The sequence below is a fragment of the Capricornis sumatraensis genome, chromosome 11 (assembly GCF_032405125.1).
Source record: "Capricornis sumatraensis isolate serow.1 chromosome 11, serow.2, whole genome shotgun sequence".
Lineage (NCBI taxonomy): Eukaryota > Metazoa > Chordata > Mammalia > Artiodactyla > Bovidae > Capricornis > Capricornis sumatraensis.
The window spans coordinates 29232921-29245772 of record NC_091079.1 but is presented as its reverse complement, the minus strand read 5'-3'; the positions used below and the strand labels follow the sequence as shown (position 1 = coordinate 29245772).

Here is a 12852-nt window from a genome sequence, read left to right as displayed (position 1 = left end):
TACTCAATCCTTATTCTCCTCTTCTTCCTAATCTACTCTTGATTTTTTGAGAAGCAGTAAACTTGAATCTATTTTTGCCATCTTTTCATGATGATGGAGGTGGGGCCATGTGTCAGAATTCAGAATTCTGGTCCCCAAAACAGAGGCAGATGGCATTGGGTATGGGTCCCAGAGGACCATGCAGGGGTCCCTTCCTGAAAGGGCTACAGACTCGTGGGCAAATGCGCTTTGGTTGAGGGAGGAAAGGAACAGGCCGAGCTGACTCCACTTTGAAAAAGAAGGAAACTCCATCTCGCACTTTCAGTGAGCTTTGGACTATATGCCTGGTAGCCATGGGGATAATATACCCACAGCCAAACTGGCCTCCCAGACTGATAAACACCAGATTCCATACCAAGATTTCCCGTCACGAAAAAGAATATAATAATCCCTTATGTAGTCAATCACCTTTGTAATCTTTATGGCACCCATTGGTGTAGGCTACAATGTATAGCCAGCTGACTCTTCTGATTGTGAATCATGGCTGTAACCTGATTGTGTCTCCCTTTAACACTTTCCAGGCTAGAGTTAAGGAATTTGGGGATGTGGGCTTGAGCAGTACACTTAAGGTATTAAGGGTTTCACAAAAGTTGGTTGGGGTCCTTGGCTGAGAGGAGACTCTCTGCCTCGGGCTCGCTGGTGTAATAAACGGCACTCCACTGCCTGCATTGTCCTGAGTGTTTCCCGGAATGCATGGCTACAACATGATCATCTTGACCTCTGACCCTTTGCCCTTTGTCCTCTCCTTTTTTCATGCCTGCAAAGTGGCTGTGATGGCTTAGAGATGCAACCAATTGTTTTCAAATGACCTTGAGGAAAAGATCTTCCCTGCGGAATTTTCTGTTAGAGCATCTGGGTAGATTTCTGTACAGCTTTCTCTTGATGAATCCCCTGACAGGGAGCTCATCACTTAAAAAAAATCCCCCTGAGCAGGTCTAGTTGTTACAAAGCCTTATGAGGTTTAAGTGAACCAAAATCTCTCATGGTATAGAGACTACCCACTGGTCATTATTCTGTCTTAAATAATACACCTAAAATAAACAGTCTCTGTTTGTCATGAAGTACCCCCAATATTTGAAAACACTGACCATATATCTTCTATCTTTAGGCCTTGCAGGAGTGTTTCTTTTTGTTTGTTTGTTTTTCTAGTTCTGTTCTATTTTGCTGCAATTTTTTCCATGTTCTGAGTGAAAGGAATACATTATATTTTGACTATACATTCATCTTGGTTTTATAAGCAATCATGTGTATTCAACACATAATCACACATAAAAAAAGGAGAAAAGATTCTGAAACGGTTTACTCCAGTCAACTGGAAAACCAGCTGACACAGGATAAAGACGTAGTTTATAAGATAGCTCAACAAAATAATTCTTGTTTCACGTGAAAATTTTATGCTGGTATGCTTTTTATAGAGAGAGAGCAGTTTTAAAAATTTACTTGTTAAAAAAAAATTAATATGATTTAATTTCACACTTAGCTCTTGTCTTCACCATGTAAGTTTTTACCATGTTCTGATTTAGGAGAATTTTGTGTTTCAAAGATACTTTGCAATTCCTAACACCTGAGCTTGGAGGCATGTAAGTCAGGAAGTGGGGTGGAAGAGATAGAAAACCTCACTTGACTAATGAATATGCAAGGCATTATACATATTAAACCACATGACGTAGCTAAAAATAAAGTTCAGATACAAAACCATAGACATACCCAATCAGAATCCGAAGCAGAGATATCAAGGAAACACCGAATTGTAGGTTTATCTGACAACACAGAGTTATAATCCCAGTTCACTGATTGTGAGGGCAGGCACTCATTTGCATTCACAGGTAGAATGGCTTTTATTCCTCCTGGGAGGTGGCCTGGCCTCCCTGGGAATGTCTGGGGCCTCAACAGTTAATTCATCTACCCAGCATTCTTCTATACCCTGCAGAGAGCTAACTGTGAAAAATCTTGCAGTGAGAAAAGCTGGCTTCCGAAGTGCTGCTTAAGTGACCTGACTTCTTAAAATAGTCCTTCATAAACAAAACTCACATGATCTAATTTGAGTGTGTAAATCCAATTATGTTCCCTGGGGAAGCACAGGGAAGATGATACTGGCTCTCACTGTTCTGTGATGGCTGGTTGGGCAGAGTAGCAGTCTTCTACTTCAGCCCCAAGAAAATGCTGGGGGAGAAATTATTTATGGAACCCATTTTCTTGCTAACTGAGGGTCAGACCTATACATCCCAGAAATTTGCCTATTTTTTGTTCTTGGTACCTTGTGTTATAGAGAAAGTAAAGAATGCGCCATATGTCTAGTGAACTGATACAACATCAACTGCATATCCTAGACTTCCTGGTTGATCACAGCATCACTATTGTGCCCATTCGCTGGTGAGAGGAAGGTTATGGGATGAGTATTGTAAGTGTCTCCCATGTTCTGAAAACAAAACACATGTAAGATCAACTCAAATAGACACACTTGGGAAATGAATAAATTATCATCCTAAGAAATATTTAAACATCAGTGAAATGTCATATCAGCGTGATCGTAGTAGTGTCCTTTGATTACATGTTGCTGGCAGCACTGAAGTTGGAATCAACTTTTTTTTTTTTAATCTTTCCTTTTAATGCTTGGTTTCACTTACTTTTGATAAGCTCTTAAAATGCCATCAATCATCAAGGTGTAAATATGACTAACGCACTTGTCCTACGTAGCATGATACTGCAGCAGCTGCTCCAGAAATAAAGTCCTCCCAGTCTTCCCAGTTTCCATCTAACTGTGCTCCGACACACTGAAACCAGTCAGGTGACATTACTGGCTAGGCAGAAACACAAACTCATAATCCAATCTTGCAAAGACCACACCATACATCATTTTACAACTCAGTCTAAATACACAGATGCCAAGCTTATTGGCAACTCCAGGGCAAATGTGTCTACAGATAAAGGCTGAAGGGACTTGGTTGGTCATTTCAGATGTCATTACAAATATCCTTTGCAAAGCCTACTCTGCATCAAAAAAAAAAAAAAAAAAAGAGGAAAGGAAAGAAGGAATAGATAGAGCCAGAAAGGACAGTCTCTGGGTATTTTTCAGAAGTAAGAGAGGATAATATTTCCATTTCCTGGTGTTCAGAGGACCCTCTTGGGAATGCTGACACTCAAATCTGCTTTTGAAAGTCATTTTCTCAGACAGGTTGGAACGCTGCAATTATTTTTTTTTAAAGCCTACATGAATTTGCCAACCGAAAATGCACAGAAATGGAGGTATTTGGGCTTTTAAAAAATGCACATCATAACTAGTGAGGTGCTTGAAATAGGACTCCAGTTACACTCATTTAATGGATATTTGTGTTTTCTGAAGTATCTGTCTTGATATCAAATACCAAATTGAGATAATTTAAATGACATGTCATTTGCCGTGCATTAAGTAGTCATAAGATTCCCTTTATCTGACTTGGATTAGCAGACTTAGACAAGGAACATATAATATATGCTTATATTTAAATTTTATAAATGGAGAGAAATATGGTAATTCCATTATGCTTACTTTGTCTTTACTGTGAAGTTAACCCTTCATTTAAATGATCAGAAACGTGCAAAGGCTACTTCTCTCCTGACCCCCACCTTCTCATACCAGACACCACTATCTCACCTAATATAAATGAAAGATACTCCCCAAAAGGATTTTTTAAAGGCCAAATGGTAAGCTCTAAGTCCCTTTTTCTTAGTCAAGTGTAATGATTGTGCCTTAATTAGCATTCTTCTGGCACTGTTTCATCGGATGTATGTAAGATTGGGAAGCAAAGGTTGCTTTCCAAATTCAACTCTGACAGCATGACCTTGAGCACTAACTTACCTGGGTTTGCATACTTGGCTGCATTTGTTCTAGAGTTATCTTGGAGAAATCACCTCCTCTCTGACACTTCTGCTTATCTGCCTCACCAAGAGGTTCAAAGGGCTAATTAGCCACTAGCTGCAGCATTTTAGAATCCCCCAGAGGGAAGCATACTGCAGCGATCTTTCTGGTTAAATACTGCTGTCTCTCAGGGTTCCGATAACTAAATGATTTTCACCATCTTATCACTAATGGACTGAAGAATGAGAACGAGACAAATTTCAAATGTTAGGTAGCCTGTATTATTGTCACCAGCAATTAAAATAGAATAAAATGCTAATTACAGCAACAGAGCTTAGGCTGCATCTACCAGGTGGAAGAACTTAACAAATATGACCTTATCATTCACAAGTTATTTATACATATAATGCCATTCTGTAATGAATTTTTAGATGGGTAAATTGAACTGGCAGGATAAACAATTTGTTTAACATGTGGGAGAATTCTGTGTCGTAGAGGAAATCTGGACAGAAGTGCTACTGTCTTTGACTTGAATCACATAGTGAAGCTGTTTGTTTCTTCAGCCGCTGAGTTGTTTCTGACTCTTTCCAACCCTGTGGACTGGAGCGCACCAGGCACTCTGTCCATGGGGTCCCCCAGGCAAGAACACTGAAGTGGGTTGCCATTTCCTTCTCCAAGGGGATCTTCTCAGATCAGGGATCGAAACTGTGCTCCTGTGTTGACAGGTGGATACTTTACAATGAGCCACCAGTTGCTCAGTCATGTCTGACTCTTTGCAATCCCATGGACTATACAGTCGATGGAATTCTCCAGGCCAGAATATTGGAGTGGATAGCCTTTCCTTTCTCCAGAGGATCTTCCCAACCCAGGGATCGAACCAAAGTCTCCCGCATTGCAGGTGGATTCTTTACCAGCTGAGCCACAAGGGAAGTCCCTGAGCCACCAGGGAAGCCCACAGTGAAACTGATTTAACTTAAAATGGATGAGACTCCCAAAGGAAGGAATAACTGCAGTCCTAATACGACCAGTAGCTGAACTATCTTAGGGGGAGATTTCAAAAGAAAGGAATCCTTTGAATTGGGCTTTGTACCTTCTAAGGGTTCCTCAATATTTTCAATGCTGCTTTAGACATACAAAATATGCAGGGATCGTATCTATGTATTTGAACAGAACCTCCTTGGGTGGGAAGTTCACGACTTTTCTCCAGCGGTTCACCAAGTGGAGAAAACAGAAACCATTTCCTTGCTGATAGTAAGGAACCTCCTGGTTGGCCCTTTTTATTGGGCTGGCCAAAAAGTGTGTCCGGGTTTTTCCGTATGGTATCACAGAAACCCAAACAAACTTTGTGGCCAACCTGATAGTCTCCATCTTGGATCCACAGTGGAAAGCACAGGACAGCTGAATGAGCACAGGACTCTCCCTCTTCATATAGGGTATCTGCAGAGATCTGCAGCTTGGCTGTTACCCTGTCAAGCCACAGATACCACGTTCTTCCAGAGGAAAAGAGAAGCCGACTCTCAAGCCCGGATTAGAGAAAGCAATCACCAGCTCATTTGTTCCTTTTGAAAATGGCCTTTTCAGTGAAGGGAAATAGCTGAGAGGTGTGTTCACTATATCCTCAGCTTCCTGCTTCTTGAAAATGCTAAGTTCAACATGAGCCATCCACTTAATGGGAATCGAGATTAATATAGGGAAAGAAGATATGCCAGTGTTTATGCCCTTCAGTTGACAAATTTATATCCGCTGAGTTAGATGATTAGATGAGCTAGCTACAAAGAGCCTGTTCCCCGCAATTCAATCATTTTCCCCTCCTGATTGCCCTTTGGCTGTTTCGTTATATGTTCATTCTTGGGCTATATGGGATATTACTCCCTTGAGTGATGAAACACGGGTGAAACTCTCGCTCTGAAGCCACTTCAAATGCTTATGTTTTTAGAAGGATGCTCTCTGAAAAATTTCTGAAATATGATTAGCATTGAGCTAGGATTTGAATCCAGCCCTCACCACTTGTTATTCTTATCATCTTCCGGATGTCCCTTTAAAGTTTCTAAGAACCTGTCATTTCTTCTCTGAAAGAAAAGTGATGGATGTTACCATCTGTTTGGCATTACTAGATGAGATCATGTGTGCAAAGGCTCACGCAAAGGTTACATGCAAAATAGGGTACAAATGTAAAGAGTTGCTACCATGCTTTGATTTCCCCAAAGGTGTTTATGTGTAAAAGACTGCCTTGCATACATAGTGTGTGTGTGTGTGTGTGTGTGTGTGTGTAGAAAGCTTTCACCAACACAAACGTCGGGGGACTTGGCTATTTCATATTACTTGTGCAATGAGTAGTCTTGCTCATTTAGTAACTGAAGGGCCTACCAGGTGCCTGGCATTTTTATAGGTGATGAGGATAAAATGATAAACATGATAGACAATGTCTTGTCTCTTACATGGTGTTTACATTCTTGTGAGGGTACATACGGGGTTGGGAGAAGAAACACAGGAAATACAAACAAATCAGATCATTTCAGATGATGCACGTGCTCTGGAGAAAACAAGGCGCATCATGTACCACAGAGTGGCATCTGAACTGAGTCTGGAATCACGAGGATGTGTCAGTCATGGAAAACCTGGCAAAAATTGGTCCAGGCAGCAGGCATAAAGCCTAAGAAGTAGCAAAGAGTTTGGGATATTTGAAAGACAGGAAAACAGTGATTTGGAGGCTGAGGAGTAGAAGAGAAAGAAAGGAAGAGAGAAGGAAAAGGAAAGAGGAGAGAAGAGAAATCTAATTAGCAAGAAAAGCAGCATCAAATAATAGTGGATCCAGTAGCCCATGGCAAGGAGTTAGGATTTCATTCGGGTTTCTATACAAGGTCGTTAGCAGGTATTAAGTATATCATCAAATGGTATACCAAACATCATCAATACAAAAACCACAGGTTATTTTTTTTTTTAAGCGATTCATGCTTCACTTCATCCACCTGCAAGATCCAGGAAAGACACTTGAACCTCTAGAGGGCGCCAAAGGAAAATGTTTTGTAGCCACCAAGGTTCTTTTCAGCACCTACCATCCGAGGAAAGCGCTCTACTTGTGCCTTCAGTCCGGTAAAAGGTGACGAGTTATGTATGAGAGGACGGTTCATCTACAGGCCCTACCCAAACAGAAAGCTGGATGAGCTTGGTGTGCAGGTACCAGGACCCTAGTTTTCACACCGAAGGGTTGTTTATGATGGGGCGGGAGTAGGAAGACATTTGGGGGTTATTTTTAATCTTCTCCCATCTGGTAGTATTTGAGTGGAGTATGAAACAAATATGGATGCAAACTTTACTTTCTGGATTCGTTTGGCAAAAAAAGTATCTCTATACTTAGGGCTTTGAAAATATTCATCATTTGCCACTTAGGATGTGTTATTCTAAATACTATTCCAGACTGACTAGATGAGGTCTTTCAGTAACGCATACCAAGAAAGGCTACTGCATGTGAAGCAGTGGATTATGATAAATGGAATTTTCCGCAAATGGCTGGATAGTTATATTACGAAAACAACTCATAGTGGAAAAAAAAAGAGAGAAGGGGAAGGAAAGAGGAGAAGGAGACAGAAAAACTGAGAAGGGGAAGAAGGGGAAAGGAGCAAGAGGGGTCAGGAGAGGTCAGCTGATGTCTAGGTAGGTAATAAAGTAAATGCAAAGCAGGAGAGAACTTGGGAGAAAGGGAGAGAATCAGAGGACATGGGGCTCAAATCACTGGGTCAACGAGATTCAGAAAAACGGGGAACATATACTTTCCTATAATCTCCAAACCGAGACTCTTGTCACATGTGCCTATTACAGGTTCATGGAGATTTTGAGGAAACATTCACTATTTTCTTTAATAAGAAAAAATACAGCTGGTCAGACCTTACTCACAGAGGCCCTCACGTCCTCATTTCAGGCCTGATGATCACAGCCAAGTACTTCATATGCTCTTTGCTCTACCCAGGGAGACTTCAAAAAGCATCGTAAAAGCAGTCAACCAGATAAGTAACCTGAGCAAATGGATAAAGAGCCAGCAGAGAAGAGAGAGAATCCCAAATCAGCTAGAAGCCCAGAAGGTCACTGATGGGAAAAGAACTCTGACAGTACCAGCACTCTAAAAGTCATGAGCAGTTTTCATAGGTGTTGTACCTGTTTATTCTAAGAAGCATTATTCAAACCAGACCTCAAGAGGAGCCTCTAAACTTCCAATAGAGCAAAAGTACCCCAGAGGCTGAAGCTAAAGCAGGAACGTACAAAGCATGCCCCTCTTCAAGCACCCCTCATCAGCTTTTTATTTGAAAACACTTCCGCTGATGCACTTCCTTCATTTTTATGGAGATGACCCTCCTTCCATTTACTCTTGTTACCTACCAGACATTTGGCCAAGGAAGTCCCAGAGCATTAATTACCTATTGATTTCAATGAATTTAAACAATAGTCATCGTCTACCTCCTCCTTCACAGATGAAGAGAACTCTGTTCACAAAACCACATCCATATTTAATGGGGAAAGATAGGGAAAAAAGTGGGAGAAAGGGACATAAAGAGTCAGGTTCCACCTAAATATTTCAAACCATCTACGTCAAAATGTCCCTTTCCAATGAAGAAAAACTTGCCTTCTTTGCTAATGGCATGCTCCCCCTCCCCACCAACCTCAAGTTCTGAATTTGATTTATTCAAAGCATTGGGGTTGGATCCTGTAATAAGAGAAGATAACTTTGTAGACTCAGAAGACAAAAAAGAATTCCCACATAAAACATGTATCACAGGCTTGACTGAAGGACTGCTTGAGAAAACTTAAGTAGGGTACTCAGCACCAGAAATTAGTACAGGGTTAACTAATGTCGATTCCTTTGCGGTACAGAGATTCAGAGAAACCCAACACTGAATGCCACAGTCCCTTACAACCCCCTGCTGTGACGCTTATGAGTAAAGCTGCTAAGGAATGGGTCACCTTCTAAATTGGGGTGCTTCTCCTCCCCCTTCCGTCTCCTGCTCCAGAGCCTCACTGCAGCCCTTGGGGGATGTGTGAGGAGCAGAAAGGAGACTGTACATCAGCGAAGAAGCTAAGAAGAGAGGAATTACTCACAGAATCAGAGTGGAATGGTCGAGTTGGTAGAAACTTTAGAGGTCATTTAATTCCAGTTCCCGCTAAGAAGAAAGAAATACCATCCCAGGGGGACCCAGGACCTCCCAGGTGCAAGGCACTGTGCCAGGCTGGGGGAGGAGACTCGAAGGGAGCCAGGTAACCCTGCTTCTTAGAAAAGCGATTTCTAAAGAACCCCCAGGGGAGTCAGGGGAAGAGCAAGGCAGGCAGGAGTTACCTGATTGATGGAAATGACCGCCAGCCTGGGGATGACCGCTTGGAGGACCACCTGCATCAAAGAGGTGCCTAGGCCGGCCAGGATGGCCCAGGTGAGCGGCAGCGGCAGCATGCTGTAGGTGGCAAAAAGGGTGAAGAGCACGTAGCCGATGCCGTCTCCCAGGAGCCCATAGCCGAGCCCTGCTGCTAAGATCTGGGTGGTCATGGCTACCCAAGTGACCACACCGCTGTACTGCAGGTATGTGTGCGAGGTGGTGTCCTTCCTGACCACCACCAGGGCGCAGATCACCACCTCTATGCCGGTGAAGAAGCCCAGCAGGATGCCCTTGAGCGGGTCCATGGGGGCCGAGGCCAGGCTCAAGTGGAGAACCAGGAGGGTGAGTTTGGTCAGCACGTCCAGCACGTTCATCACCACCTCCGATTTGCGCCTCTGGCCCAGGAAATAGCGCTGGTAGAGGCGCTCCAGATCCCGGGACTTGAAGGAGTTGCGCAGGGTGGGGAAAATGACCCCTCGGTAGCTGTAGCCCCCATTGAGGAAGAAATCCGAGTTGCTCGGGGCGCAGTCGAGGTGCAGGAAGCCCAGGTCGCCCCCGCCGCCGCTGCCGCTGCCGCTGCCGCTCCCGCTGCGTTCCGGGAAGACTTTGGGGCCGCCGGTGCCGTGCGCTCGCTCCCCAGGGCCCAGCGCGTAGAGGGGCAGCGCCGAGTCGCCGGACAGCTGCGACGCGTGGTGGTGGTTGGGGCCGCCGCCTCCGGGGTCCGAGGCTTTGCTGGAGCTTCCGTTCCCGCCGCCGCCGCCGCCGCCGCGGTGCCCGTGGATGAAGCGCTGCTCGGTGATGTGCCGCACCGCCGTCTGCCACAGCAGCCGCTGCGGCCGGGAGCCGCTCCCGCCGTCGCCGGCCGGGGGCGTCGGGTGGATGGTGTAGAGTTCCTCGCTGCCGCTCAGGCAGCGCACATCGGAGAGCTCCATGGCGCCGGGCCGCGGGGAGGGAGGCGCAGGACCGGCGGGCGGCCGCCGGGAGAGGAGGTCCCTAAAGACCCAGAGGCTGGCCTGGTCGGAGCTGGGCGGCGAGCCCTTCTCTCCCCAGCCGCCCCGGGCAGGAGGGCCCGCGCGCGTCAGGTCATAGTGTGCCCCGGGGCAAAGGGCGTCTGGTAGGTGGCCGCAGACCCCTGCGTCCTTGCTCGGCGCTCTCCCGCCAGCCCCGCGCAGCTTGGGTGCGTGGCAGCCGGTGCTCGGTGTCCGCAGCAGCCGCGGCGCTCGGAGCCACGCAGCCCCCTTCCCGGGCTCGGGCTTCCCGGCTGGTTCTCGGCTCAGCGTCTCGGCGAAGGCTTTGCTCTCCAAGAGGCGCCCAGGCGCCTGGGGCTCCGGGCTTGAGCTGCGCGCCGGGCGGGTCCTGGCTGCGGCACTGGGCTCGGGACGCCCACGGCGCGGCGGCTGCAGGGGGGCTGGTCGGGGGGTGACCGGCGGCGCAGATGGATACGAAGTTAGCAGCTGGGGCTGGAACAGAGCCCTTCGGAGAACTCCATTGCGCCGGGATGGGGAGCCGGGGCGGAGCTGGGGGCGGGGGATTTGAAGGGGGAGGAGTGGGGGACCATGAGGTGGCGGGTGGCCCGCGGGAGGCGTGGAAGGGCGCTAGCCTCAGCGCTTACGAGTCACCAAACAGTTAATTTGGAAGTGGGGGTGTGCTGAGCCTCCCCCCCCCCACCCCGGGTTCGTTTCTAGCTGTCTCCACTTGCTGAGCGAAGACTAGCCGCGCTGAGCTGGCCCTAGCCCGACGCATCCCTCGGGGAGAGGGGAGGATCTCAGGGTCCCAGTCGCGGCTGTAAGACGAAGCCCCCCCTTTCCAGCTGTGCTTCCTGGGGGTCGCCGCCCAAGCTTCTCAACCCCCTTCACTTTGCTCGTTGGAATCCATTTTGCCCGGAGCTGGGAGCAGCGGAAGGCGGGGGCAGGAAAAAGTGGGGAGGGCTCCCAAGCCAACAATTCGAACTGAAAGAAGCCGCCGGTGCAGACTCCTGAGGCTAAGATCCGAAGCGGGGTGGCTGCGGCGGGTGTAAGGTTGGAGCTAGAAGGGAGGCCCGAGGCCGCGGGGAAGTCGCCTGGAGTCGCCGCCGGATCCAGGGAAGCGCCGCGTGTCGCCCGGGCGCTCTGAAGCGCGCTGCGGTCACCGGGCGACGGGGAAGAATTTGGAGACCTGTCAGAGCGGCCGGACACCCGCGGCCACTTAAGCCCGCCCCCACGCCAGGCCACACCCCCCGGAGCCGGGCGGGGAGCGGGGGGCTGTGGTGGCGAGGACCTGGCACCCAGATCTGGCCAGGGCGCCCCGGGTCTTGGAAGCGGCAGAGCGCGCAGTTCCGCGCTGGAGAGGACGGTGGGGCTGCGGCCGACGCCCCCAGCCGGCCCCGGACGCCCGGCTGCAGCGCTCAAGCTGGCGGCGCGGGCCGGTTCCTCCGCGGTTCTTTTTTAGGTACTGGCTCGGGTCCTGGGCAGGTGCGCAGCCGGGACTCGTAGGCCGCTGTGCCCACGGAATCCGAGGGCCCAACGCCAAGGAATAGAGGGTCTCCTTTACGCGCTCTCCAATGGGGTGTCTTTTAACAAAGCCAACTTTCGGGCTAAAAGCAAAATGTCCCCAAGAAGCCGCAGTTGTAGAGACAGGCAGCTTCCCCAAAGAGTCTCTTAACCACGCCAGTCCAGGGGGTGGAGGGCGCGAGGCATTAGCATAAAAGGGCCCCCGGAGTGCCTCGCACGCCGAGTTTCTCCCGGCTTACAGGCGGGGTGGAGTACGAGGCCGCCGGGGAAGGCATCTCCAGCCGCCCGATGAAGCCCGGTTTTCCACCCGCTGAGCTCCGGTTGCGAGCAGTAGCGGACACAGCGCTTGGTGGCGCTCGGGGCAGAGCCAGGCGCCACCCGGGGGCGCGTGGTGTCTGCTCCCGCGCCGGCCCGACCACGGGCCCCGGGCGCCGCAGTCCCGAGCCCGGCTGCAGGTGGCGGAGCCACCGTGGCCTCCACCTCCGCCACTGGGACTGCGGCTGCCGCGGGTGGAACCCGGGCGCTGAGCACGGTCAGCTGATGGCCAATGACGTCAGGCCCCGGGCGCTTTCGCGGCTCTCTGTGGCGCCCCCCGAAAGCCCCAGGGACTGCCTCGCCACCCCCTTCAGACCCTCCCCAGCGGACGGTCCCTCCTTGCTTTCCCTAGGAGAAACTCCCCTCCCTTCGCCTGCCCTGGGCAAGAATAGCTGTGCCTACCTCCCTTCTCAACCGCTTACACCATCTCCAGGGTTATTTGTGTCCACCGTGTCCCAGAAACACAAGATTTCATTATATCAAGCCTTTCTTTTCCACACACATGGGTTTCAGTTGAAGCCCAGAACTGGTCAACTGTCTTGCACATAGAATCGCCCCCACCCCCGCCCCAAAGCAGGAAGAAGACTCAGCATTTTCCCCTAAGAGTAGATTTCTGAGATGTTGTGTTCATCCTGGAAAAGACCCCTTTAATCCTAGTCCTTTCGAGTTGTCTTCTACCACTGCACCCCTCAAGAAAGAGAACTAAATTAAAGGCTCAATTTTAAATGGAAAGAAGGTCGGTTCTATCTTTAACCCAGTTGTAGATGTATTAATTCCTTAGCTGTAAAGAGGTCCCAGAATAGCTGGTCTC

The 12852-nt window shown here is 48.6% G+C and overlaps 1 protein-coding gene across 1 annotated transcript in view; it reads right to left on the bottom strand.

The window, feature by feature from the left end:
- The window catches only part of ADCY8 (adenylate cyclase 8), a 233176-nt gene extending 223007 nt beyond the window's left edge, over positions 1-10169 (bottom strand). The window contains exon 1 of the mRNA XM_068983599.1: positions 9204-10169. Coding sequence (XP_068839700.1) covers positions 9204-10169 — 966 coding nt within the window. The remainder of the gene's footprint in view (positions 1-9203) is intronic.
- Positions 10170-12852: the final 2683 nt, after the last annotated feature.